This window comes from Periophthalmus magnuspinnatus, chromosome 23 (assembly GCF_009829125.3).
Source record: "Periophthalmus magnuspinnatus isolate fPerMag1 chromosome 23, fPerMag1.2.pri, whole genome shotgun sequence".
In the NCBI taxonomy this organism is placed as follows: domain Eukaryota; kingdom Metazoa; phylum Chordata; class Actinopteri; order Gobiiformes; family Gobiidae; genus Periophthalmus; species Periophthalmus magnuspinnatus.
Window position 1 is genome coordinate 15,204,671 of NC_047148.1, and position 26,934 is coordinate 15,231,604.

At 39.8% G+C, this 26,934-nt stretch overlaps 1 protein-coding gene across 1 annotated transcript in view; it reads right to left on the reverse strand.

The window, feature by feature from the left end:
* The window catches only part of phf21b (PHD finger protein 21B), a 39,051-nt gene that overhangs the window by 5,315 nt on the left and 6,802 nt on the right, over positions 1 to 26,934 (reverse strand). Inside the window, exons 2-3 of the mRNA XM_055231856.1 lie at positions 15,197 to 15,241; positions 1,810 to 2,070 (exon numbers count right to left, since the gene is read on the reverse strand). Coding sequence (XP_055087831.1) covers positions 1,810 to 2,070; positions 15,197 to 15,241 — 306 coding nt within the window. The remainder of the gene's footprint in view (positions 1 to 1,809; positions 2,071 to 15,196; positions 15,242 to 26,934) is intronic.

Consider the following 26,934-nt stretch of genomic DNA (forward strand, 5'->3'; position numbering starts at 1 on the left):
ATCATATGGAACAGAACAACACACAGTATTCAAATTATTCAATTATTGCCTTATAGTCAATATCTTCATTGATTCTATTGAATTTTGACTTGTGCCAAGTCCATCCTCTAAGACTAAAATAACTCTCTCAATCACATGTCAATGATCAGAGCAAATGCCTGTGCTGAATTTGAAGGAAGAAGTATTTTCTAAATGAGGGGAAACTTCAGATGTACAGTATTCTCTGGCTGCCTCACTCAGACTGGACAAGGAACCACTTAAAGGAATATCCTTGGTCAGGACTTTGTTACTCTTGAATGATGAGAAGAATCACAAAAGAAGAAGATATTACGTACAACAATGATCCACTTCCATAATCCTCTGATCCATTTTAACATGGATCATTACATTTCTTGACTAAGTTTGGGATAAGTGACTAAGTGAAACGTGGCAGAGGATTGGGTGACATAATGAAAGCCCTCCTGAGCTGACTGAAACAATGTGGCTCTAACGTGTGCACTCATGCAATGCAGCAATCCCATTACATCTCATTATTGATCTTCAAATTAGTGGCCAGGTGGTCTGTGGGACACCCCCCCTCTTCAATGAACACTGCAGCCTTGCTGTTTGCTCTCTGATTGACTGGAGTATTATACAATTGTGGATGGATGGAGGAGTGTTTAAGTAGTGTATTATAAGTGCACAAAACACACAGTTGTCTGCTCTGACCCATCACCTCTGTGTGACTAGGGCTGAGTACCAGTAGCTGAATAGAATGTTTTGACAACTTATTCTGTATTAATCATTAACAAGAATAACACATTGTGTTCATAAATTCCATGTATATTTTTAATGAAAACTGTAGTTTTCATTTTTCATTTGTGGTCACACTGCCTAGCAACTTTATGTAGTGTTCTCCCACCACCCACCAGGCAAAACTAATTATCAAAAGAAAAAAAAAATCTGCATAATTTTTTTTAGCACTGTACTGGTACCTTAAAATGGTACCCATTTTTGCGTTACTAAGTAAGGCACAACGCAATTATTATTACTTTATTCTCAAACATATCAGTATGCAATATTGAGATACCGCTTTTTGATGACAGACAGGTGATGGACAGACAGTGGGGCTAATAGACAGTGTGATCATAAAAGTGGAGCCTGAGGCCTGAGGCTCGGCCCCTCTCTCTCTGAGGGGCTGTGCAATTACTGCAGGAGTGTGAGGCTGCCAGGCCCAGCCCAGCCTGCTCCTGCTGTGGTGCTGAATACAGAGTGGAGATGCTGCACTGTGCTATGAATCCTAACAGACTTCTTTAACAAGCCCAGCTCAAACTGCTCCTAATGTTTTAACAACAAAGTCTGTTCAGTCACTTCAATGGAGAAACATCTGGTCACAACATTAGGTCTACATTAGACTATGACCTTCATGTAGAATGTCATTCCTCTGTTTAGACAGAAGCACTGTGAGGTTGCATTTAAACGATGTACTACCAGTGCTGAAGGAGATTTCACTCTGCTTGGAGAGCTTCCCTCATGCTGGATTATTATGATTAACACTGACAATGAAACACTTATGAACTCAAGGCAAAGGACAATATACACCAACATTTCATCTATAATTGTTCTTTCTGAATTTGAAGTGGAAATAATAAAGTCAAGAAATTGTTTGGGATGTGGATGTGAACCTTTTTAACCTTTCCGTTGCCATAGAAACAACTTAAATCACTGCCATAGAAACTGGCCACATATACATGAGAGGATATTTATGGATCTAATGTAATGAATATAGTTGCTAATGCACCATCATATTTACATTTGCTGTATGGTTACCTGGGATGGAGGCAGCTCTGTGGCTCTCCTGCTGCTCAGCGAGTGGACACTTGCAGCCACCACTCGGCTACTGGTTTGGAGGTTGATGGGGGATGTCTGCAGTGATTCAGAACTTGGCACTTTTTGTCCGTTTATGTGTGCTGTAACCATAGAGACAGGGGTTTTGGCTGGCACCACAGAGATGGCGATGCCCTGGCCGGAGCTCTTGATGAGGGACAGGGGCTTGGTTGTCCCAACAGGACAGGTCCGGACCGCCAGCTTCTGTGAGGAGACAAAAGGCGAGCTATGTGACTTCAAGCACATATGAAAGTTTTGGTGATTCTCAAATTTTGACTTAATTTGGTGCAATAATACCTGTTATAACTATTAATGATAATTTTGCACTAATCAAGAGACAGTATTGCAAAGATATGTTTGAAAAAGGTCTGAAAAATATGTTTATAAATGACAGGAGGTAGAGTAGATACATATTGATGACTATCCAAAAGTTTGGCACAATTCTCATGTAAGAAACAACTCTTTTTACAACATTATTTCAACACAATAAAGGTGTTTTCTTGTATTTTAATCACCAAATAATACTGTCCGTGTACATTACAGGAGTTTCGGCCCAATATACTACATGGTTGCTAGGTAACAGTTATGGAATTCCCGAGCGTAATGTCAGGATTTCCAAACAGGAAATAAAATTTGAAACCTAAAAAGTGTCCAAACTGGCAAAAAAAAAAGCTAACATTTTTAGCTAAATCTTAAATATAATGGTCTTGACTGTGCTTTAGTAAAATGAGTAGTCTACCCTGTCATATGCACTTTAACTGAGCAGAGAGCCTGTGCTGTACAACAAAGTGACACTACTCATACATTATAGCTGGAAACTAGAGAAACTGGTTTCTCCTTAGCTTCTATATTGCAACCTTAGCTTCTATATTGCTTCTAGCACAGCGTCTAACGTCCTGGTTAAGCCCATACAGCTCTGAAAGCAGCTACCTTCTACAGCTGCACATCAAAATGATTATGTAAACAAGCAATAAAGGCTGATGTGTTGTGGAATTGTTTATTATAGTATACTATATACAGAATATTGTCCTCTGGTTACATGACTATAAAAGGAGCTGTGTGAGAAATGGCGCTTTAAAGTTGTATATTTTTGAAGAAAAACACTTAATTTAATAAGGGCTGTGTAAGAGTCAGCATTATAATTTGCTTAATATTATTTTATACTATATCTCTGTAAATAAAAATCATGACACTTTTGCTTTTTGCCACCTTTTATCATCTATTGATCACCTTTTATTAAACTGATGCATTTTGTCAACCAAAAACTCCCTGAAAAATGAATGAACAACTGATCGACCCAGTGTTGTGATGATGAAGTCATCAAGTAAGACATGCTCTGTGGAACCAATTCATCGACTAAAAGGGGTCACAGCGCAGCTCTCAAAATGATTAGGATCTTGTGCTAAAACTTATATGTACGCAGAGAAGTACTACAAAACAACCTCTTTAAGTGACTGTCCAGTCACTTCCAAAACTCCTGCTAACTCACTCCATATTTTCTCCTTTCTGCTGTGGTCCATAAAAATCTGTATAATCCCAATAAAATAATTAGTCGACCAATAAAACATTTGGTCATTTAAGACACTATCGACCACAAAATGGACTTAATGACTTTAAGAACTACAGCCTCATTCTCCCTGAATATTCAGAGTTTAATCAGAGTTCATTTGAACAGGACCCAGGTGTTTTGAGCTTTAGCATGTTTTGTGAGCAGAACAGGCCTGGCAGCAGATCACTTTAGTTCAGGGGCTCAGAGCTGCTACGGCAGACTGGCCTCACACCAACCACACTCTCCCCTCCCCCACATGTCCACTGCCTCCTCCTCTTTAGGACAAGAAAGACAAATACATCTTCCAAAGCACAGATAAGTACACGTCAGTGCCCCTCCGCTGCAACCGCACAACTGAACACAGTCAGTGTAAATATTTTATAGTGGCCCGAGCCCTGTATGCTTCACATCTGCACATATGCTTTGTGCTCTGCTTTGTGGGCGTGGGCAAGACAGACGTGAGGGATTTCTTATGCTCTGACAGCAGCAGGCTGCACTGTGTGATTTTGGTCCAAGCAACGCAGCTCACAGTTTGAAAGCTTTTGCAGGCCTGACTAGCTACACAGGATTCTGTAATTAGACAGAGAATGCATTTCGGTGAAGAGGAACAATAGCAAATGCCAAGAAAAATACAATTGTACCTGTCATTTGCACAGCTGATTTACTCAAAGTTTGAATTAGAAAACTGAAAAATCTTTTGTGTTTGGAAAATGCTGCTGTGTAAGGAAACAATACTGTTCAATAATGAAGACTTGAGGACAAAATAATGCAGTTCTTTAGGGAGGCTCCAGTAGCATCTGACATTTAGAGCGCTCCAGTAAAAACTTCAATAACCACATTTGCTACACTGTGCATATTCCACTAATCTCACACACTGAGACTGAGACATTGAGGTACAGCTGTATATATCAAATAGAATATTAATTCTTTGAACGCTGATTTAAGAACTGATTTTGGGAAAACTATTATTATTGTAATTAGACCAGAATATATCATATTTTGTAGGTGTGGTTATTTTTAAATGAAAATACGCAATGATTGTAGAAGGCCTCATTGTTTCATGTAATCAATGTTCTCCGTGGGGGGTAAGTAGTGGTGCCCGGGGGCCAGCGGAGTCCATTCATGGTTGTTCAGACCGGCCCACCTCTGATTGTATCAAAGGTCACACATTCAAAGCCCCGCAGCTAAGGAGCCAGAGGAGCCCCTCCTGTGGAGAGCTCACACAAACCTGAATGAGAGAGCAGTCAGCAGGTACCACTCACATGTACTTGCTGCATAAGCATCAGGGGCCTGTTCTCATGCAGCAACAATACAACAGGTGCAAGAACATGCCCTGTTTAGCAAATCTAGCCCAAAAGGTGATTACATTCACAGTCATTCTGTTCTAAATTTGATTATTGAATACGGGAACGTTAAAGTATTAAATATTCCCCACATGGGTTTTGATGACATATTGCATTAGGGCTGTCATGTGATTCTGTGTTAAGCATTGCTACTGTAACTTATTATAATTTAAAATCAGAATTGCGTTTAGAGGCACATTTTAACACATCGAGCAGAGTTTAATTATACAAAAATCCAATACAATTCAGAATAAGATTAGCAAGGAAATGTTGTTGTTCAATTGCGAGACTTGCAATAATGCTCTGTTGTTCTGCCCAGACTGTACATTTTGTATTCGTATATTAAAGTCTATTTTTTATTGACCTTATTTCAATGCAGGCCCTTATTTTTATTTGATCATAGCTTATATTATTATTCTTTGTTTAATGTGGCAACATGACCACAGTGAATTTTTCACTGACATTGGCAATAAAACAATTGTGATTCTGTAAAAACGTTCTATTTACTTTCTTTTTTTTTTTTTTTTTTGCCAAATTCATTACGGCCATGATTTCCTCATCCTTCTAACTGCACCGCACATTTAACCACAGAGCAGAGCCCAGAGCAGCAGGTGCAGAGTGTTGGGCTTTGTCTGGACTTTTCTAAACAATCTATTCTGCACTTGCATCACACACAGAGCTTCTGACTGAGGTAGTTCCATCAGCGAGGGTCCAGAGGGCAGAGCCACACTGACAGAGGAGCACTTTCCTGACACTTGTGGTGTTAAGTTACAGCTCACAGGACACAGCTGAGAGGGGCTGATGACACAGGTCTCTCTGCACTGGACTTTAGCCTCCCACATAATGTACAACCAGCACTAAAATAAAAACACATCATGTACAACAGGTGCTAAAGAAAACACCCAAGACAGAAAAGGTGTGTGTCTAATTGTGTGACATGCTTGTATTGACATTTGAAATGTGTTTTTTGTGGATTGAAATAAACAGTCCACATTTAGAGCGTAACTTGCGATTCCTCCTGAGAGCCATGTCTTACACCTCGAACAGAGAGAAGTGGTGTTGACAAATTGATCGGCAAAGTCAAGTACTTTAAATGACACAAAGACTGTTGGGAGAGCACTTTGCGTAACCCCAAAGTCATATAAAACGTGTGATGTGTTGTTTTACCGCAGTCCATATTAGGGAAGGGCTGTTTGTGAATGGTTCAGCTCAAAGAAAAAAATCTTTGTAGTGAATCCAAAGAGCCACTGAACTCAAACCACTCTGGTTCAGATCTGCTCAAACACTAGCAGAGCAGAATCAGTTTTAATAGGCACACCTGGTGGTCAATCGCATGTGAGGACATGATTTATAAAAACCTTTAAAATCATCATAAATAAGTGCAATGGGCTCTGAAGAGAGCAAGAGTGGATTAGGCCAGTGAACTAATGACAAAATCATGATGACTATATATTAGAAAACAATTATTTACAAACACAAAATATGAACAACATCGCTATTAAAAACAGGCCCTCTCATTACTGCAGACTGCATTTTTACTCCAACTACATATGAAGGTCTACTATTAAATATGAGCTAAAATTATGAGAACATTAGCAAAAGGCACAAAGTCACAGACTTGAAAATCTTAAGCCTTTTTTCCACTGGCACGGCTCACTTGGGGCCACCTTGGTGCAGGCCAGTTAGGGGAGGGAACCCCAACCAGGGGAGAGTTTCCATTAGAATTGTCCCAGGCCACGACACAGGTCCAGCAAGACACACCCAATGGCGTGATGTAGGCTTATGCTGACATGAAGCGCTGGACAGTTGTAAAAAGACAGGTGCTTAAGGAGCATCAACACTGATCGACAGCAGCACAACAATGAGCAGAGTTTATGCACAACATGCTTCAGTTCATGAACATCACCAACAGCAACAGAAGACGCTGTTTTCTGTCACTGAGTGCCAGAAGCTGTGGCAGCTACAAAGACACAAGCAAATGCGCAAAGTGTTCCTGCAAAGCAGCGATACACAAACATTACCGTAGAGGGACACTTTTGTCTGTTTTCCACTGGCAAAATCATATTTGAATTACACTTGTATTCATAAGGCCGATTTGAGCAATTCACAGAAAGACGTTTAGTTTGTGTCACTGTGAGACAAGAATAAAGCTAGCATAAACACAAAACCACTTTTGGTTTATCGTCAGTTTTTTTCTACACAGCATTTTACCCTCTCTGTGTAATACTGTGGGTTTTGACTCATGCTAGATGCATTATGCACTGGAAATATTATATTATATTATATATATAACATATACGCGAGTGCTGTACATGCATAAACAGGAAACAGCTGCTGCATCCGTCCTCTGTTTTGCAACACATATCTGCTCAACATATAAAGTTGCCATAACTAGAAATACGGCATCAAGTCAGTGCTTGGTGAGACATTGTTATTTTCTATTTATACCGGCTTTTTCAGCATGTGATGGTCATGGAAATGACAACTGTCAGACTCATATTTTATAACAAGTCATAGTTTACAGTTAATAGCAGCAGTTTCCCATCAATACCGAAGAGAAAGTGGTCAAATGTTAACTATCTGAGTTGAATTCTAACAGCTCTAGTAATAGCTCTAGAAATATGTGGTCCAAAAGAACCCAGCTCTGTGTCTGCATCATGATACGAGAGGCTTCTCTCAGCCGACGTTTAATTGTGGGACTGGCGCAGCTCTCTGGACATGGTTAAGGTCGTCCTTGTGTCCTGCGCGCACAGGATTATGCACACTCATTATGTACTCCAGTTTGATACTGTGTCTTTGTGATAACAGGCTGCTGAAAAGCACATTAGGAGCTGTTCAGATTCCCATCAGCACAGCTGCTCGACGTTTTCTTTGTTTACACTCCATTTACTCTCAGGCCTTCGGTCCTCAGAGGTAAGACACACAGCTCAGTCTGCCCTTTACTTGGAGAAAGATGCTCAGCTCCTTCACTTCAGAAACAAGCACAAATGCAATTATGTCATCAATTGCAAGTATAAAATAATTTATACAAACAGGTAAAACATGAGTTCAAAATTAAACTAACGTCCTTTATGTTTGCATTACGAAGCCTTGCGCAGTGAGCAGAGAAGTGGGGCCATGGGACTGGCAGTGAAGGAGCTTATCAACATGGACACACACAGAGTTTGGCACCAGGGACCAGGCGCCCACTGGTCCAGATGTGCAGGTCAAGCTTCAGCCAAAAACCAACACACCCAAGAGGCTCTAGATTATACTGGCCATTATGTCACATTGTAAGAAAAGATTAATAATGACACACAAGTGAAAGTAGTTATCAACCAAAATCCAAACTTAATCAAAGAGTCCCGGATCCTTTCATGAAATAAATTAATTTACCTCTTATGGCAGTTTTCTTAGTGGCAAAAGCAATGAAGTAACTATCAATTTTCTGAAGACTCTACCAAATACACCTGGGGCATTCAGTTCAACAGCATTAATGTCTGTTTGTGCAGCAGAATCCAATTTTCCTGCTTCTTTCACTCTGTAAAATCTGATCATGTGGTCAGACCCTGTACCACAATAACAGACAATAAATCTATTTAAATGCAAATGGTAGAGTCAATGTGGTTCATTTGACACAGACCTGTACTGAGTCTCTCACAAAAGCTGCTGCAGCCCAAGTATTTACAACCAGCTCGGAGATGGTCAGTCCTTCTATCGACCACTTCATGTGCTGGTAATTAAACTTTAGGGATGTTGAACAGGATATTTCTATGGGAGGAAGGTTTCTGTGCCATTGTGTGCTGTCTAGATGTGGTTTAACCAAGAATTTAACAACTCTGTCTTCAGTAATAGCAAAGATTCACGTACTGGAATAACAGTAACAAGATTGCTTCTTCCACAACTATAGCAAATAATAAAGATGATTTATTATTCTTTGGCAAATCACCCACTTCTAGTTTGCCCTCAGTGACCCAATACATCTATTTGGGTGAATTTAAAGCTTTTGTGACATCTATGTGCTTCATCTTATTCAATGTGACCCCCAAATCTTGTCTTCTATCAAATCTCAGTCTGTAAGCTGCAAGGACTTCAAAGTTATTTTTCTTCAAACTTTTCAGAAAGAAGGAAGAGAAAATGATTAGGCAGAAACTGTGCTGGCGGAAAGTGAATGCTTGAGCGACTGAGATGGACACAGCGCTTTGGAAAAACAGATCGAAGGAGAGCTGGCCCAAATGACTGTTTTTCTGTTTGTGAGAGAGGGGAATAACAAAGAGCTCACAGCATCGGCTTCAAAATCTGCTCTGAACATTTCATTTGAGTAGATAAACAAAACAAAAGATGCTGAGAAGATATTTGACGAAGTAAAAGCTAGAACTGAAAGAGAGGCCCTGCTGGCAGCTTCTGACTGTGGTCATTAGAGCGAGTGCTATTGCGGGTTTAACTGAAGTCATTTCACAAGTGACACATGAATAAAGTGTTGGCAAAGGACATTTGAAAAGACATGTTTGGAGGATATATTAGTCTGCTTCTGTTTATGCCAGCTCTCAAATGCCAATTCTACATAATAAATAAAGCAAAGAGTAAACTTATAGTCAAGAAAAATCTGTCATACAAATGTACTGCTGACTTCAGAGGCACAATGTAATGATAGATGGACTGGATTGTACACAAATGGTGGCATATTAGCTTTTATATGAGTGGTTGATGCACAAATAAGAGTGTTTTAGATTATGAAAATATAAACGACAGCTTGTATATAAGTAGTACTAATGTCTGTGCATGATGATCAGAAAACACAACATCATATGGTGATTAGGAGCTAATACTAAAAACATCAGAATAACTGCCGCCAGTTTCCTAGACCAGTGTTTTTCAACCACTGTGCCGTGGCACACTAGTGTGCCGTGAGATATTGTCTGGTGTGCCGTAGGAAATTATCCAATTACACCTAACTGGTCTAAAAAATATCAGGTTTCACACTGAGTGAGTAGAAATATTTTATTTTATTATAAAATGCTTTTTTTGTGTGTTTATTTGATTCCTGTTCAAAATAATCTGATGAGAATTACTTTATATTGTAAATATAGGATGCAGAGTTTCATTTTTTTTTTACATTTTCTGCTTATGGTGTGCCTCTTGATTTTTTCAATGAAAAAAATGTGCCTTGGCTCAAAAAAAGTTGAAATACACTGTCCTAGACTCTCATTGTTTGAAATGCAACAGTCCTGGCCAGATGAGGTGGGGTATATCCTGTTTTTGCCCCTTTAGTGTCAATTTCATCAACCTGCTCAGGCTGAATATGTTTAGATACAGCTTTTAGTATAGGCACAATTAAAGTAAACAGTCAGAAAACTGAAGTTGAGTCCGCCCTCGTATGTAACATTATAGCAGTGGAGGACATATGTTCAAATGATAGACATGTTGCTATAGAGACTCAATCAGCCCACACGGCAGGGGAGCTGCTATGTAAATGAAAACTATAATAAAAGATCAGAAGAAGAGTGGCACATGTGTGGGAATCCTCTGGGTGATTTACATTTCCTCTGTATTAAACATTGTTGGTATAGGACTACAGCACAAAATGAACTATTTAGAAACAAGAGGGAGAGAGCTGGGGACAGAAGAAGCCATTATTGACTTGAGGGTAACTCTTGATTTACAGAGTACATGAACAAAAAGCAGTTTTATCAACTCACAGAGAAGTATGTCAAATCCACACTGAGTTTGACGAAAGACTATGATTCTGTACTACTAATTAGTGCTGGGTACCCTGAAAAAGTACCTCTGTAGGTTAAAAGAAAATACTCTTACCAAAAAAAACAATACCTTAAGAATTGATGACAAGCTTTACTCTGTTTTCTGTTCAAGATAATGATAAATGATCTTTTATTATTTTATTATTATAAACAAGGTGTTGCAAGTGCTGGTACCATAAACTGAAATGGTTGCAGTTGTAAATAATCTCCTGGGCAAATATTGTGTGATAAATGTAGTAGAAATGTAATAAAAATTCAACATTAAAATGTATATTGGCTCTAAATTTCAAATTGTCATAAATAGCCTCACATATGTTATGGACACACAGACACTGCAGACGCTGAGGACACTATTTATTCCTTCTGGACTTGGCAGAGTGGTGACCAGAGGGGGTCCAGCAGCGAGTGTCCAACTGGCCTGTGGAAAGCTCCAATGCAGGTCTGGCCTAAGAAAACAACCGCTTCACATGCTGGATTAGCCAGGATTAAGGACATCTGTTGAGCTAAATGAGATGATTCTGTTGGTTTTATCTTTACTGAGCCTTTCTACCAAACAAACAAGTGAAAGTGATGGAAAATGAGGAGTCAAACGCCTGAATGTCACAAGCAGAAATATTACAGCTAGGGGGGATTTGGCGAGCACAGAAAACGGCTGTGTTTGTTGGACTTGTCGAAGCAAAAATAATACACATTGGCTTCATTTCAAAGTTTGAGAATTATGCACATATCATCAGAGTAAGCATTCAAGATGAAACCCCAAAAGAACCACAAAAGTCAGGTTCTTATTACAGTGGGCACTAGAGACAGTTAGGCTCGTGACTACATATCCAATATAAAGTTGGAAAATGCAACTTTGTCAAATATGTATTAAGATGTACAAAAAAACTAAATAAGGAATCATTAACCACAGCCCTGTCAGGTCATAAAGCTTTGGGCTAAAGAAAAGTTATTCCATTACATCACTATGCTACTGGTTTTAATAAATAATTATTTGTAAGTTTAAGTTATCAATGCTATGTCTTAGGTCATTTTAGTGTCCATTTAGAGAAGTAGAAATCAAGTCAGACTTACAGCTCGCCGAATGACTTTCAATACTTTCAGTTAATTCAAATGGAAATACTCCAAAACTGTGGCCTGAGAGAGGACTCAGGACTGAAACTAAGGCCGCAGGGACAGCTGGCTTTCCTACACAACTCCAAACCAGTGCGTGATTGGACGAAAGGAGGGGTCCGGGGAGGGAGGGGGGATCTATGGAGGGGGGAGGAGGCCAGCAGATGGACCCCTGCAGACAATAGAAGCAGACAGATGCAGCCACAAAGAGCAGCTAGTACACACAACGCACACAAGCACACTTGAGCGCACAAAAACTATCTTCAAAAGTGAGGATTAACTGACAGAGCTGCGATTCCTTCTGTGACCACCAGGGCTACAGTGAAAACAGGATAAAGAGGTTGAAAAAGTAGATTGTAGATTTTTAAGTCATGTTTTATCCATATCCAGTTTATGTATAAAGTGCCATTAACTACAAAGTTGATCAAAGTGCTATACGATAAAACAAAACAGAGTACAGTCAATAAATACAGAAGCCGTAAAGCCAAGGCCTCAAACTAGTTAAACCAAAGGGGAAAATGTGTGAGTATCTTATACTATACGACTGAATAACAATACTTCTCTACCATAACTGCTAAACAAATATTAACTTTCACTCAAAGTCATAATCAAATGTCTTCCTGGGCACAAAATACCGTAACTAAAATCCTACTGTCACTGTGGGCAATAATAGTCAGGGTATTTCCTGTCACCCACTGGGTCTGACGAGGGGACAAAAGAAGGTTTTCTGTACCCCACCCCCTCCTTCATGGGGTGAGACAAGCCTGGGGCAGAAAGGAGGCACATCCCAGCACACTCAGGAAGGGGGCAGGAGCCGGTGCACTACACTGGGGTTTAAATGATGTAACAGGGGGCTGGGGAGATGACGTTGCCATGGAAATGACACTCAATTAATAATAGTCAGCATGACCGAGACAAAGAGGGGTACACTGTGGGGTATAAATGGGGCTTTGGAGTGTTTGACAAAGTAGACATGTACAAGCAAATCACATCTTTAATGTAATCATTCTTTTTACTAGTTTTCTTTTACTTTAAAAGGGACCTGGTGTTTCAATGTATTGTTTAAGAAGCAAACTTAAAACTATGTATTTAAGCAAAATTTGTCTTGCTCCAGTACACATATATTGTGTAAACAGCTCTTGAGGTCAAAATATGTCTGATGTGTGATGTTTGTATGTAATCATAACACATTTTATTGTCCAATAATCAGGAATTGTGCTTTAGTGCTAGTTGTTAGTAGCATGACAACAAACCTCTGCTTTGGTATCTGAAAGTTGTGAAAAGTGCTTATAAATCCATTGCGGCGAGTTTTCATGTTTTCAAGACAGTAAAAATCTGACACATAACTTTTTTAACTAGTTTTAGTGCCATATACGGTAGTTCTTAAAAAGTAAACACATTTTAAATGTCTTTTTTTACAGATACCTAAAATATAAGATAAACTGACTTGAGACATGGGCCCTGCTGCTTTAAGTCGTGCTGTCAGCTCAGGGAGGAGGTGTGGTTCTCCATCCACACCTCGGCTTCTTTATCTGGCACATTCCTCCTTCTGCCTTTCCGAGTGTGACGCCTTTCAATATCTGTGTATTTGGCCTGAGCCAGTGGGCAAATATTGACACAGTGGATCGCAATGAAAGATGTTCCATTTCGGAGGCTCAGCACGCCGCTCTCCGATGAGGTTTGTCAGTGATGGCAAAGGGGAGTGATGCATCACAGCGGGGCTATTGAAGGACGATGGGGCAAACTCAGACACTCTGTGGGGGCTTAAAAGAAGACATATTTATTTTCCTTACACCTGTCCCAGACATGACCGCCATCTTGTCAGCAAGTTCACCTTTTCCTATTAGGTTGAGGGGCTTTTTCCACATTATAATACTCCCTACAATGGACGCATAGCTAGACTTGACAGGAAAAATAATGAATGAATAAACTTGTGCCTTAGACATCCAGAGGCCTGCCGCTCTTTACACTCTCAGGCTATATAATTTATTTTACAACACTTAGAACTCCATTTCTGTTAGCATAGCCACAGCTGATTTTTTTTACTTCCATATTTACATGGTCTGGCATCATCAGTAAATTTATAACCCTCGTTATCACCCATATTTTAATGTGTGGTGGACCTCTGTTGATCTCTGCGACTCAATGATTCACATCCAGCCAATTACAGCCGTCTTAACAACTGACCAGCAGCACCCCATTAAGCCCCCCCTCCCTCTTTTTCAGCACCATTACAGCCCATCCGCAATCACTTCAAATTAGATCTACAAGTCAATACCACAAGTCAATATTTAATTTGCTCATAGCAGGTGGTGATTTAGTTGGAGACATGGTGACTCCCAGTACGCGGCGCTGTCATACACACTGTGCCCTTCGTGTAAAACAGGAAGGGCAACAGGGACTGTAACAGATGGTAACTACAAACTAAGACAACTATATATTAAAGGTGCACTATGTAACATTTCTGGAGGTCTAACACTTGATTATCTCCATGGAGAGGATATTATTATTGCTTTACGTTGAATGTTCCACAGAATGGTATTAAGCTTATCTCCACGGAGACAAGCAAGTTACGCCACTAGCTCAAGTTACAGGTCATATCTGTGGAGAGGCAAACCCGCTCACAGTGAGAATGCATGTTTTTTCAAGGACGTCTAAAGCAATAAAAACACCTACAATTTGACAAATGCAAGATTAATGGAACATTGTATAAACAGCAATAATATCTCATATGGCATCTTTAAGTTACAACCTGTTATTAGTATTTTGTGTGGATGTTTCTCTGACTAATTCAGTTCCCCTTGATGTTGACAGTGTCCAACAGAGAAGAGGCATATAAACCTCGAGAGGATCACAGAACAGCTTGGCTCTGGTCGAATTATGATGTTACATTGATGTCCTTTCTCAGTCTAGTCTAATTACACCTCAGGGAGATACAGAGGAAGGTGAACTCTGCATACCTTCCATCCACAACCGATGGATTTAAACACGAAAAACTGCAAGAGGCGTGGATATTGATAAACTGTTCAGTGTTTATAGAAACTGCTATCTAAAGAGACATTGTTCAAAATAACCTTTTGAGAGCTTTTATCCATGTTTGAGTCATCTTTATTCAAGACTCTGAAATTTGACCTCCCCCAAAAATCCACTGCTCTTCACTTTTTTTTCCTTAAGTGGTGATACACAGAGGATGCAGTAGCATCTTGTAGCAATTTTGGGACCAATAAAGATAAAGGCATAATCAGTAATAATAAATGTGTAGTGCCCCCTGTAAACATAGACTTAGTTCAACATGTTAAACAAAGTAATTCTACAACACTTAATCACCTAATCTACTGCCATCATTAAGAGATGAATGCATTGCTGGCTCTGTTTTGCAGAAGAAATAAATACTGCAATGCAAATGCACTTCCTGATGGTAATAAATCACAGTTCTCACGGTGACAATGAACTTCTATCTGCTTAATTCTGCTCTGTTTTAGTAACAAGTAGACTGGCACTTTAAAAACACATCAAGATGGACTGGGTCCTGTTTACACCAAATCATAAAGTCAAGCTATGCACATAAGAGGATTGTAGCATCTGCTTACCTGTCCATTCTGGAGTTCATTGAGGCTTTTGCATATCGTCTGATTCTGTGAACAAAAACAAAGTTAGGACTGTAAATAATGTTGTGCATTAACACATCAGTCATACAATCAATAGTATTTGTCTTTTTGTTCTTTAAACCTTGATGGGGCTGCTTCTCTGTGCTGCAGAGTGGAGCCCTGCAGCGGTGGAATAAACAGCCGTAAACCTCAGGAGCAGCCTCTCAGAGCTGGGCTGCTCCATGTCGACACAGGAAGCTCTGAGCCTATTTGTCATCTGTAATCTAATGAATACATGTAGAAATGTCAGGGGAGAGCAAAAACTCCCATTTATAGTGATTTCCCTGAAGCAAAGCAGGTGGTTAGAAACAACCAATGTGGTGTGTGTGTGTGTGTGGGGGGGGGGGGGGGGGGGGTGTACGGGGGTGGGGGGGGTGGGTGTGTGGGGGGGGGGGGGGGGGTGCGTGTGCGTGCATGTGTCTGTATCTGCATGCCTGTGTGCCTGTGTGTGTGTGTGTAGCTAAGATTGTCAAATAGATAAATTCAGGTGTAGTCGAGGAGAATGCATGGGCTCTTCACACTGGGGAAATGTAGAGAAGCAGGGCTGATCAGTTTCCTGATGAGTCTGTTAAACCACAGGCAGATTACAGTTGTGTAAAACACCATTTTACATTGTGTCAAGTGTTTAGCTATTAGCAGCTAATGAATCATGACAACTGAGCCAAAACCTTAAACACTGAATGAATAAACAGATGTGAATCAAATGAAGACAAGAAAATACTTGAATATAAATGATACATGCGCCCTTCATAGTAATAGGCCAAGTGCTTGGACACAACAGACCTTTTTCAAAATAACCATAAGGGTATCTAGAATAAAGACCATTATCATATAAAACTCACACCACCCCGATCTGAATTAAAGAGAAAAAAGCATACATCTATACATTTCAAGAATCTAACCACCATCACCAAATGTGCACATGCTTAACAGGCTTTTCATTTCTAGCCAAATCTCCTGGAGAAGACAATCCCAGTTGCTCCTAAATGCGCTGAAATAAAAACAAACTGCAATTTCCTTCATATTTACAGCCAGAGCATCTGTTCAAAATGTACACAAACACAGCCAGCTTCTGCTTGTTAGCATTTGGACAACGAGGCTTTCTGGGGAAGGCATTAGCGCTGTTTGGCTAGCTCTGACAAGCTTCATCTTTCAGAGCTGCAACTGTGGACCCTCACGGGAGCCAGGGCCACCTAGCCAGCTGCCTCCAACTCTTTCCTCTAAACTACATTCTGCCCAACACAACTCTTTCAGTTTAAATGCATTTAACATTGTTCAATGTGCAATACTGAGCAACAATCGAAATGAGGACTTGTTTACGGAAAGACTGGACGAATACTTTGTGTAAGTAATGTACAGACTAATAATTACAATTCCATCTTTTAGAACACTTAGAACATATTTATTCTAGATGTATGCTAAATTATAATTATTTTCAGTCATTTGTCCTATTTCAACTTTTCTGGTTTGGTCTTTAGTGGTTAAGATTTATCCACAGTCTGTTCAATTAAAGGTAACCTTTATGTGAGCTTGAGGTGAGGTGTCTGCAGAGTGGGGGGTATGCCTCACAAAGATCCAGTCCTCTCTTTGCAGGTGTGGAGGTCGGGCAAGTACCGAGAGGCTGCACCCAGAGGTCTGCACCCAGAGGTCTGCACCCAGAGGCCAGCACCTAGTTGCCTGCACTCAGAGGTCTGGATCCAGAGGTCTGCCCCTAGAGGTCTGCACCCACGCGCCTTTACCCAGACGCCTGCCTTTGGTGTAGCAGCTGCTGATGCTGGAGCAGGGATATGCACAGGCATGCCAGAGTTCAATTAGAGGAATTGTGAGGCCCTCAAAGCCCCAGCAGGAGGTTACTGTCAAGTTATAAAACAGCACTGTTCAGGTCGATGCCAAGGGATACTATTTCTGCTTATTTTGAATTATATTGGCATTATGTGAAAATATGTGTTTATTCTCAATACACAATTAAAACTAAACAATGATATAATAAGTATGTTCTTTACATTGTTTTCCTCCACCTCCAGACCTGGCACCTCACCCACCACACATTTACACATTGAGGAGGAAAAATCTCCGGTGGAGCGGCACTGTCGTTTCCTCTGGGACATGAACACAACACATTTCCCTCCTCTGCTGTTGGGAGCCAGAGGCAGGATGACCCAGCCTGTGCCATCACGCCACAAACGGCCTTTTCATTACAGTCAGGTAAATGGAATTGTATGCGCCGCTGCAGCACGGCTCTATGTGGCCACAGCAGTTCATTACAGTGCAACGCATAGATCACACAGAGGAAACAGCTCTGGAAAGTGTCAGACACGAAGAATGGGATTTATGTGTCTTTTTAGGAAGGTGATGGCCATGTTTTTTGTTTAGAAGTGCACATTTTCACCTTACAAACTGAATACAAATGGAAACTCAACTCTACAGGCTAGCACATATGATATACGATATGGACAATAATGGCTGTGGCTCATGTCCTCTGCACTGAGGTATTCTGAGTTAAACGATGATTGCAGATCTATTACAGTTACTTCCAACAAGAGCTCTTCTTTTGGCTTTGATCCTCTCCATATAACCTTGCACACACCTTTTACATTGCAAGTCAAGTGGAAAAGCTATTCAGAAAAATGTACCTGTGCTTTATTGCACAAGACAATGCATTGGGTTTACACTGTAGAATTTGATGAAATGAAAGGGCATATGATGAGACTTCAAATTTTACTATGTATTTAATATAATTTGATTTCAAACTTAGGAAAAAAATCTAATCATTTGACCTAGTTTGACAACTTTAGAGAAGATGGTTTTACTTGCTGGTGGGACATGGATAAGTAGAGGTAATTCCATAACAGTTACCTTTATCAGAGTTTTTCAACCTTTTTTTAGTCACGGCATCTTTTTTGCCGAAAAGACATTGCTGTACAAAATCTACTAAAATATGACTGAATGACTTCATTGAGAAAAAAGAAGTGTAAATTATGCCCATGTCACTGCATCTGGTGTGAAGGGGATTTTGCATTAGTGGTTGTTTCTGTTTCTTTTTGGGTTCAGAAGTTTGAGAAAGTCATTCCAAAAAGCCAATTATTACATTAAATAACTGTGTGAATCATTTTCCCAAGACACACCTGGCAATCCCTCAAGGCACAGTATGCCCCAGCACAAAATCAATTACCTTTAGCAACCATACACCAAACAACAGCCAACACTCCATTAGGTATTATCTGAGGGAAAAAAACTGACATCTCTTCCCATTTCATCACAGAGCTCATCAACATTTTTTTTCCCCATTTTGGTAGGCCAAGTAATTACTAAAGTGGCATTAACCAAAAATAAACATTTGCATTTGACGGCAATTTTTACCATGGAGTTCAAGCCTGCTCTCGATCTCAATTTTAAACTGTAAGCCTTTTTGAATGATATTTCTGATGCGGTGCTTTAGTGAAAAGTTTGAGAATTACAGCTCAAGCACTGCACCTGGTCAAGAGCTTTATCTGTGCCAAAAATGGGACTTATCTGAGAGCTTTCCAAAACCACCAGCTATTAGCATGGGCACATCCAGTTGAGAAACCAGCCCCCAGAATAACTCCTGCAGTTTCCTTCTCCACACATAACATGCATCCACCTCTGTAAATGAAGTCCAATTAATATCCCATTATTGCCTCTGCAAATCGGATACCACACATTCATATAAACAAACATGCAAACAAAGACTATAAAACAATTAATAATAAATACGGTTTGGACAGAAGTGCCCGAGAGAAAGAAAGATAAATGCCGCAGTGACATGGAGGCTATTTGAAGTTACATCCATTCGTCACAACACAGAAATAACAAGCGACCCGAGCAGACGTTCGGGGGCAGGCCTGCGGCATCATTGGACTAAACGGCTAAATTAACCTAATTATTTGTTGGAGTTGGAGAGGCTGTTCTGTCTTTGGGCGCTGTTAGTGCTGTCGTTGTATATGTGCGCATTGTCTTATGGAAATGAACGTGGATTTATGTGCAATTGTGTTAGCTGCACATTACTCATCGGTCAGCCGAGTCTGTGCCTGGAAAAGCAGAGTGATTACCCTGCAACTTCGCTTAGTGAAAAATAATGAGCTGTTTTTGTGTAACGTGCAGAGTTCAGGGCCGGAAAAAGAATATGTGGAACAAACTGTTGTTGATTAAGTAATACTTTTTTTCATAGGTCGGCCCTGTATTCCAACAAAGCCATGTTTTTCTAATGCATTTATTTCAAGGTATAACTAACACAAATAACACTCACTTTGATAAATAAATAAATAAATAGAAATAATAACTGTATTTATATGGCATTTGTTAGACCAAATGCATTTATTTAGATCACTCAGCTATTATTATGATACTTGAATTATTAGAATATAAGATTGCGTTATCAAGGTCACATGAAATTATCTATTGTAGTTATCAGCCAAGTAGTCACTCAGTAAGTCATTTGTTTTTCACTTTTCCATTTGTTTACACCTGCTCTGTTCACTGTAGACTCCACAATGACAACACCAACTATAACTATAACTACAACCATTAGTTAACTTTTCAAAACTGCATAAATCCTTGTTTGGCCATTTTGAATCCATAAGATGTCCTTTTTTCTGTCTCTGCAATTCCACAGTCACCACTCCTTCTCCCGACTGCCCTTCATCTGTAAGTGATCAGCCGCCAAAGACACATCTCATTACAGCTTTTACAATCTAAACCACTGCTTCCTTATAATGCCTCACCAGTCCTGTTCCCCTTTCAAGGTTGATCCTGAGGCATTTTAACATTCTCCACCATTCGTTGATTCTTTTGTTTAAGAAATGTTATTCTTAAGTTCTATTCTATTTCCTTTGCCATTTAGTTACCAGGCAACTTGACTTCATCCTTAGAGGGAAACGTGATTAGGCGAGCGCATGTGAAGGCCAGATAAAACAGTTTTTTTGGGTTTGTAAGTCCCTGTTTTTGCTAGTTTTATTTCCTCACACGCAATTCTTCATCCTGTTCTTAAATGAATCCAATGCAAAAACCTCACAATGTCCTAAGCTTCTGATGTAAAACCTTGGTAATAAATGGTTTTCCGTGACTCATAACATTATGTTGGAGTAAAGGTGATGCTTTTACAGCTCATCTCTCTCTAAATCCCAGTTCATTCCAGGAAATCCCTTTCACTTTCCATTACTATCATCAGCCACTTACACAGCAATAAACTGTCACATAGCTTTCTGTGCACATCTGCGTTTGGGTTGTGCTTCACGGGCCCTGGTTCTCTGTGCTTCTGTTCCCTCTCATGAGTTTATTTACAGACTCGCACACATTCAAAAAGCATGCCAGGGCTATTAATAGCATAGCGGCCCTGATCTCCAGTGTGAGGCGAGAGCACATACGAACCATGCCATCTTCTGGCTGCAGCTGACACAAATAAAGACCCACTGAAGATGGTGGAGCAAAACGGACAGGTCAAGACTTCTATGTGCCAGAAATAATTTGTCATCAAAAAGCAATGAATAAGCTCAGCAGAGTAGATATGCCTGCCACATCTACAACAGTCATAAAAATGATTAAAAAGTGCCCAATACTGCTTTTAATTTAAGTCATTCATTCAGTTACTGGTGTTTTTATTGCCCGAAAGCACTTGTTTTGATGGAGTCACTGTCTTGTCTCCATGGAGATTACTACATTCTACGCTATCTTGTGGAATATTCCAGACAAAACAAAATCTCCATGGAGAAAAGAAGGTTTTCTCCATCAACAACCTGACAAAGTGCTCTGGAACACTGTTTAAGGACTTGTTTTGAACTTATAGAATATATGAATAAGTCCTCAAAACATCAATTGGTTTCCATATGGCCGGCACGTTCATAATAAATATCATTCATCGTTCATTTTTTTTTGGATGAGTTTAGAATTTACAAAAGACAAGGGGACCGGTAAGATGACATCATATGTGAGCTGTGGTACTCAAAATGACTGCTCTTACCTGCACACTCAATTGTTACATGTTTCATGTTGTTTCCTGGTACAGCTCTGAGTCACAGGTCAGCAGAAGCTCACAGAAAGATCCAAACAGCAGCAGATATTTTAGGGGAATGATTCAGTGTGACACACATAAGTTTTCCTTTTTTTCCAAGCTCCTCTTCCTCTTGACTTCACGTGTTGACAGAGTGTAATAAGCTACCACCGACATAGGATTTGCAGCAGGATCAAACGCCTGGCTTTCCTCTGGATGGTGTCTGTTCATAATGTGAAATACAAGTGGCCTCTACACTTCTCTGCGACACAGCGGGAAATTGCCGTGTACAAATCAGAATTAAATGACTATTAACTCACCTACAGGCTCCACGGCACCATGCGGTAACAAATAGGGCTTTGGCTGTACATTAAGCTCTTTCATACATAATAGTGAGCCGATTAATATAAGATTGCCAATGGTAAGAGCCAGAAGTGCATGTAATTGACAAAAATAAACCAATGACTATATAGCAGAGGAACTGAAAATTTCTTATTTTACAGATCTATTATCTATTATTATTCAAACATTTAAATTCTTGAAATTTATTTTTTCAACTGCAAATCACCAAGGCTGACAAATATTGCCAGATGCAAATTATCCAGACAGGGATTAGCATATCTTGCAATTTTCATTGTGGAAAAATTTCCACAAATGAGTTTGTGTTAACTCTTTGAGGCATTTAGTAGTGAATTCCAAAACATTAAATTGTGTGAGTAATTCTGAAGTTTCTGATTAGGGAATAAAACTGAAATGGCTTAGATGTGTTTTATGTGGTTGTTGTTGTTTTGATGGTGTTTTTAGTATTCTTTTGGGCCCTCTTTATACCTATGTGCTCTGGTGACAGTAAAATTACAGAATGGACTCTTTTAAATGCACTTTTATGGCTCTAAATCATCATAAATGCAAAGTAGACAGATTTGGAGGCAGAAAAAGAGAGTGCAACAGATCTGGATGAAGGCTCTAAGGCCCCAAAGACTTCTTCATGAGAAACAAAAAAAAAAAAAAAAACATGCGCCATTTCAAAGCACAAGATTATGCAGCCTTTGGAATCTGCTGCCTTCAAAGCACACACAAGAGTCCTCCACTCTCAAACAGGGTGTAGGTTAACAAAAATGGAAAAAATATAACGGAAAAATACCATGAGGGAACGCACCATAACTTTAAACAACATCTGCTCAAACATCTGGATCTATGCACTTTTTGGTAGAGGGTCCACTACCTTCTTGTTTCAGTGGAGATTTGCTTTGCTTTCAATGAATTAAATCTCCATCCATGGAGAGAAGGAGGTGATGACATCGAATTTAGTTAGAGATGTGATCTGTGGAGAGGTGACTTCCCTCACAGTAAAAATACATGTTTTTCAATGTATTTTTGTAATTGAATAAATAGATATGTTTATGTCATACTGTGTAACATTCTAGGGATGAGCTTACATCTCCATCCTTCCACCTGTATGATTGTGTGTGTGGGTGAGTGTTGGTGGTGGTCGCAGGGGCCAATGGCAGCCTGGCTTCTATCAGTCTGGCCCAGGACAGCTGTGGCTACAGTAGTAGCTGACCATCACCAAGTGTGGAGTGAATGAAGACTGCATTGTAAAGTGCTTTGGGTGTCTTGAAAGGCACTATATTAATCCAACAATTAATTAATTAATAACCAGATAAGTCAGATAGCAGTGCATCTTTAAATGTTGTACATCATTTTTCAAAACAAAGTCTGCTCATGGACTCAAATCAGTGACCTGCTATTTATTGAATTTTTACTTTTATTGCTTCCATTAAAAGGATTCCAAAAGATTATACTCCCCGTAAACCGGAAAGGCATTATCAGTATTAAAGCAGCCGCGGTGATGCCTTGAGCAGAGCTGGAGATGGAGAAAGAGATTTGGAAATTTGGATTAGGCACTGAGGCGCAGACCTGACAGCTCATCACAGATTAGCACAGCCATGATCCGTTAACCACCAATATCCTCCATCTTCAAATATTTGGAGCTAGAATCCTGCACGGTACTTCCACAATGCAACACAAACAGCACAAAGCAAAAGTTGGTGAGCACACACATGTGCACACGTTATAATTACATGCTGTTTGGGGACTTTACATTGACTTACATTCATTTCCTGGAATTTTCCTGGAAATTCATTTCCTAAACTCAAACATAGTCACTATTTTTCTAACCTTAACCTAAATCCTAACCTGAAAGTATTTTAGCCCATGTCTGAACTTCATGTTGTTGATCATGGTAAAGGATCTATGTTCTGGGGACCTGACCGACATAAGTGAGATAGGTCCCCATGATGTGAGTGCATTTTGCTCCCCACAATGTGATGAAAACCTGTCCAAATACAAAGAGATGGCAGGAGCAACACAAAGGGAGCCAGAGTAATTAAAAATCTCTCACATTGATACTGTGACAAACTTCTCTCTAAAAATGGAAGATATTTCACAAGTGAGTCAAACAAACCCTGAACACAGCACATTCAAGAGGCCTCTTTTTAAAAGGAACATCTGCAGAAACCATGGAAACACTAACACCCTAGATCAAAATAACTTATACAATCACTCAACCTGCTAGAAAAAATACATTATTCAAACTACGAAATACCACGTTGTCTGTGGCAAAAAATACACAATGCTTTAAAAAGCATCAGATGTGTGTTAGTGTTGTTGACAGGTTAGCAAAGTATGCCTTTTAAAAATGACTTAATTTCTAGCCTGACCTCCAAGTAGTTATATAGTTAACGTTAAATGCAATATGAATGGACTATTTTTGGAGATGTGAGCAGAGCAGCACCAGATGTCCCTTGCGTATAAATGATATAGTGACTCTATTGGCTGTTTGACCATTGTGGCTACAGCTGAACCCTCACAGTTCTTTGTTTCTGGCTCTCAGGAGGAGCGTATGAGGTGATTTGGTTTTATCATGTGGCTGATGTAATGAACCCTGTGACCCCGTGACCTTCGGCTCTGAAAGATGTGGCAGTTTCTTTGACTTTTATTGTCTGACACCAGAGCTGAGTCTCATACATCCAGCAAACAGGAAGAGCCTCTCGCAACTGCGCTCCTATTCCTCTGATTCTCTTTGATGTTTTAATGAGAAAAACATAAATAAAACAACTCTGGTTTGGGGTGCAACTATCATTTAATGATTACTCCAGCAGTGCTGTGTTACCATGGCAACCCTACATTCTATCGCTATTTTACTCCCAGTAATGAAGTCCAGCACACGCAGAAAGCTGTTTTTGTCCTCGGCAGCAGAGTGGTGACCTTTAGAAAGTCCCCAGGATGTCCTCCTCAGGACACAGGTCACACAGACAGTCTTAAACTGATGTTGGTCACTGTTCTGTGATGTAAAGGCTTCAGCCTCTTTAGCTATGAGCCCACCTGATCCATCTTTCAAAGACTCTTTGAAGTCACTCTTACGGAAGGAGTCTCACTTCCTTTTATGGACAATATTCTCTTCCCTTGTTGGAGGCTAACAGAACGGAAACACATGGCATTCACCTGAATACGTGCAGGTTTCAATATTTACAAGAACAGTTTGTTGTAACAGGAAGGATATGTTTTTAAACATTTTATTACTAAACTGTGAAGTTACTTAATTGTATAATTCATGTTTACCTACATTATTTTTAGCTGCAGAGCAAAGGGAAGAGATTTTTTAAAAGAGATTTTGTGATACTTTCCTCATGAATAGACTGTGATGGTGTTATAAACTGCAGTTATGTTTAATCTACACATTCCTTTTCTTCACAAGATATATCCAACACATGAAAGATGGTGATATTTTTGTTAAACTTATATTGCAAAAATAAACAACTTGGCTTGGTGTTGAACATAATTTTGCACATCAAAACATAACATATTTTAGTCATGGAAAAAATAAATCCAGCCTACGCATCCAAAAGATGCCACAAAGAGACTTAGTAATAGGTAAAAATCAGGGCACTGGCACAGAAGCATGAACGGAGAAACCAGCCTCCTCTGTCACACTCATGATAAATATACACTGCCTGGCCAAAATAAAAGTCGCCACTAAAAAAAATGTCACACACCCACTAATATTTTGTTGGACCGCCTTTAACTTTGATTACACGCATTCGCTGTGGCATTGTTTTTGATAAGCTGCACTGTCGCAAGATTAATTTCCTTCCAGTGTTGCATTAATTTTTCACCAAGATGTTGCATTGATGATGGTAGAGTCTGACCGCTGCACAAAGCTTCTCCAGCACATCCCAAAGATTCTCAATGGGGTTAAGGTCTGGACTTTGTGGTGGCCAGTCTGTGTGAAAATTATGTCTCATGCTCCCTGAACCACTCTTTCACAATTTGAGCCCGATGAATTCTGGCATTGTCATCTTGGAATATGCCCGTAACATCAGGGAAGAAAAAAATCCATTGATGGGTAGTCAGCTCATGTCATTCTTTGAGCACAGGCTGTTGCTGAACCTAGACTTGACCAACTGTAGGAGGCTCATACCTATTTGCTTTGTTAAATCCAGGTAGTGACTTTTTTGGGGGGCAGGAGTCTGAGTTGTTTGTGTGAAAGCAGGAAATATCCATAAAAAGTGCCACTTTATCAGGCCTGATGTAACCCTACAACAGCCACCATATTTATAACCATACAACTTTAGTAATGTCAGTTTTTTTCATAGTTAATGTTTTGAAAATCTTTGACAAATTAGCTCTTTCAGCTCCCCAGTGCACACAAAACAGTGAGGAGCAGTGAAAAACCTGGAGAGGGAGCAGAGGTCTGAGAATGAACCAGCCGCTCTGAAAAACAATGGCATTCCTTCTGTCTTTTCTGCTCCAGTGAACAAAGCACTCAGTATTGTTTCTGTTCCATAACTACTGTGGTCCAATGCAAAGACTTAGTCCTTGTTGAACTTAAAGGTTTGTAGGGTTGTAGTCCAGTAAAATTCTTGGTTAAATAAAAATGTGCTCTGTGTATGAATCACTATGTATGTACAGAGAAGTATCAGTAGACAGTATCACTGTCCAATCACTCTAAAAACTCGCTTCCATTCTGCTGTGGTTCATATAAATTGTTATAATTCAAATAAATTAGTAGTCAACTAATAAAAACAACTAAAGGTGAACAGTCTTAACAATTTTAAAGTTGAAATTTGAAATGTTGTTTACATTGGCGAGCGCTAATGTTTATTGTACTTTACATTTTCAGTGAGGAAGCAAACTTAACATATACATAACATTATCATTATGTACTTTTGTCCAATGAGACATCAGGGCGTTGGGACATGGCTGATTCAGCAGCTCTCCAGTTGGGCCCACGCGGCTGTCTGACAATAGGCCTGTGTTGGTGGTGGTATTAATAAACTGTAATTGTGAATGTAATTAATTATACCCCAGCTCCTCCACTGCACCTCCTCCTCTCCTCCTCCTCTGCTCCTCCACTGCTCGTCCACTGCTCCTGCTCTGTTCCTCCTCTGCTCCTCCACTGCTCCTCCTCGCACACTTAGAATTTACCCAGAATAAGAAGTTCACCGGAGCATGAGCCAGTTGTTTGTTTAAAAAAAAAAAAAGAGTCTAAACAGGAATAAAATATATTTTGAGGTTGCCGAGGCAATCACTTCTCGCAGCAGGAGAAGGTGAAGGTATGGACCAATGTTCAAGACACAAAACAAAAGTTTCTTTATGTTGCTGTCACTCTTTG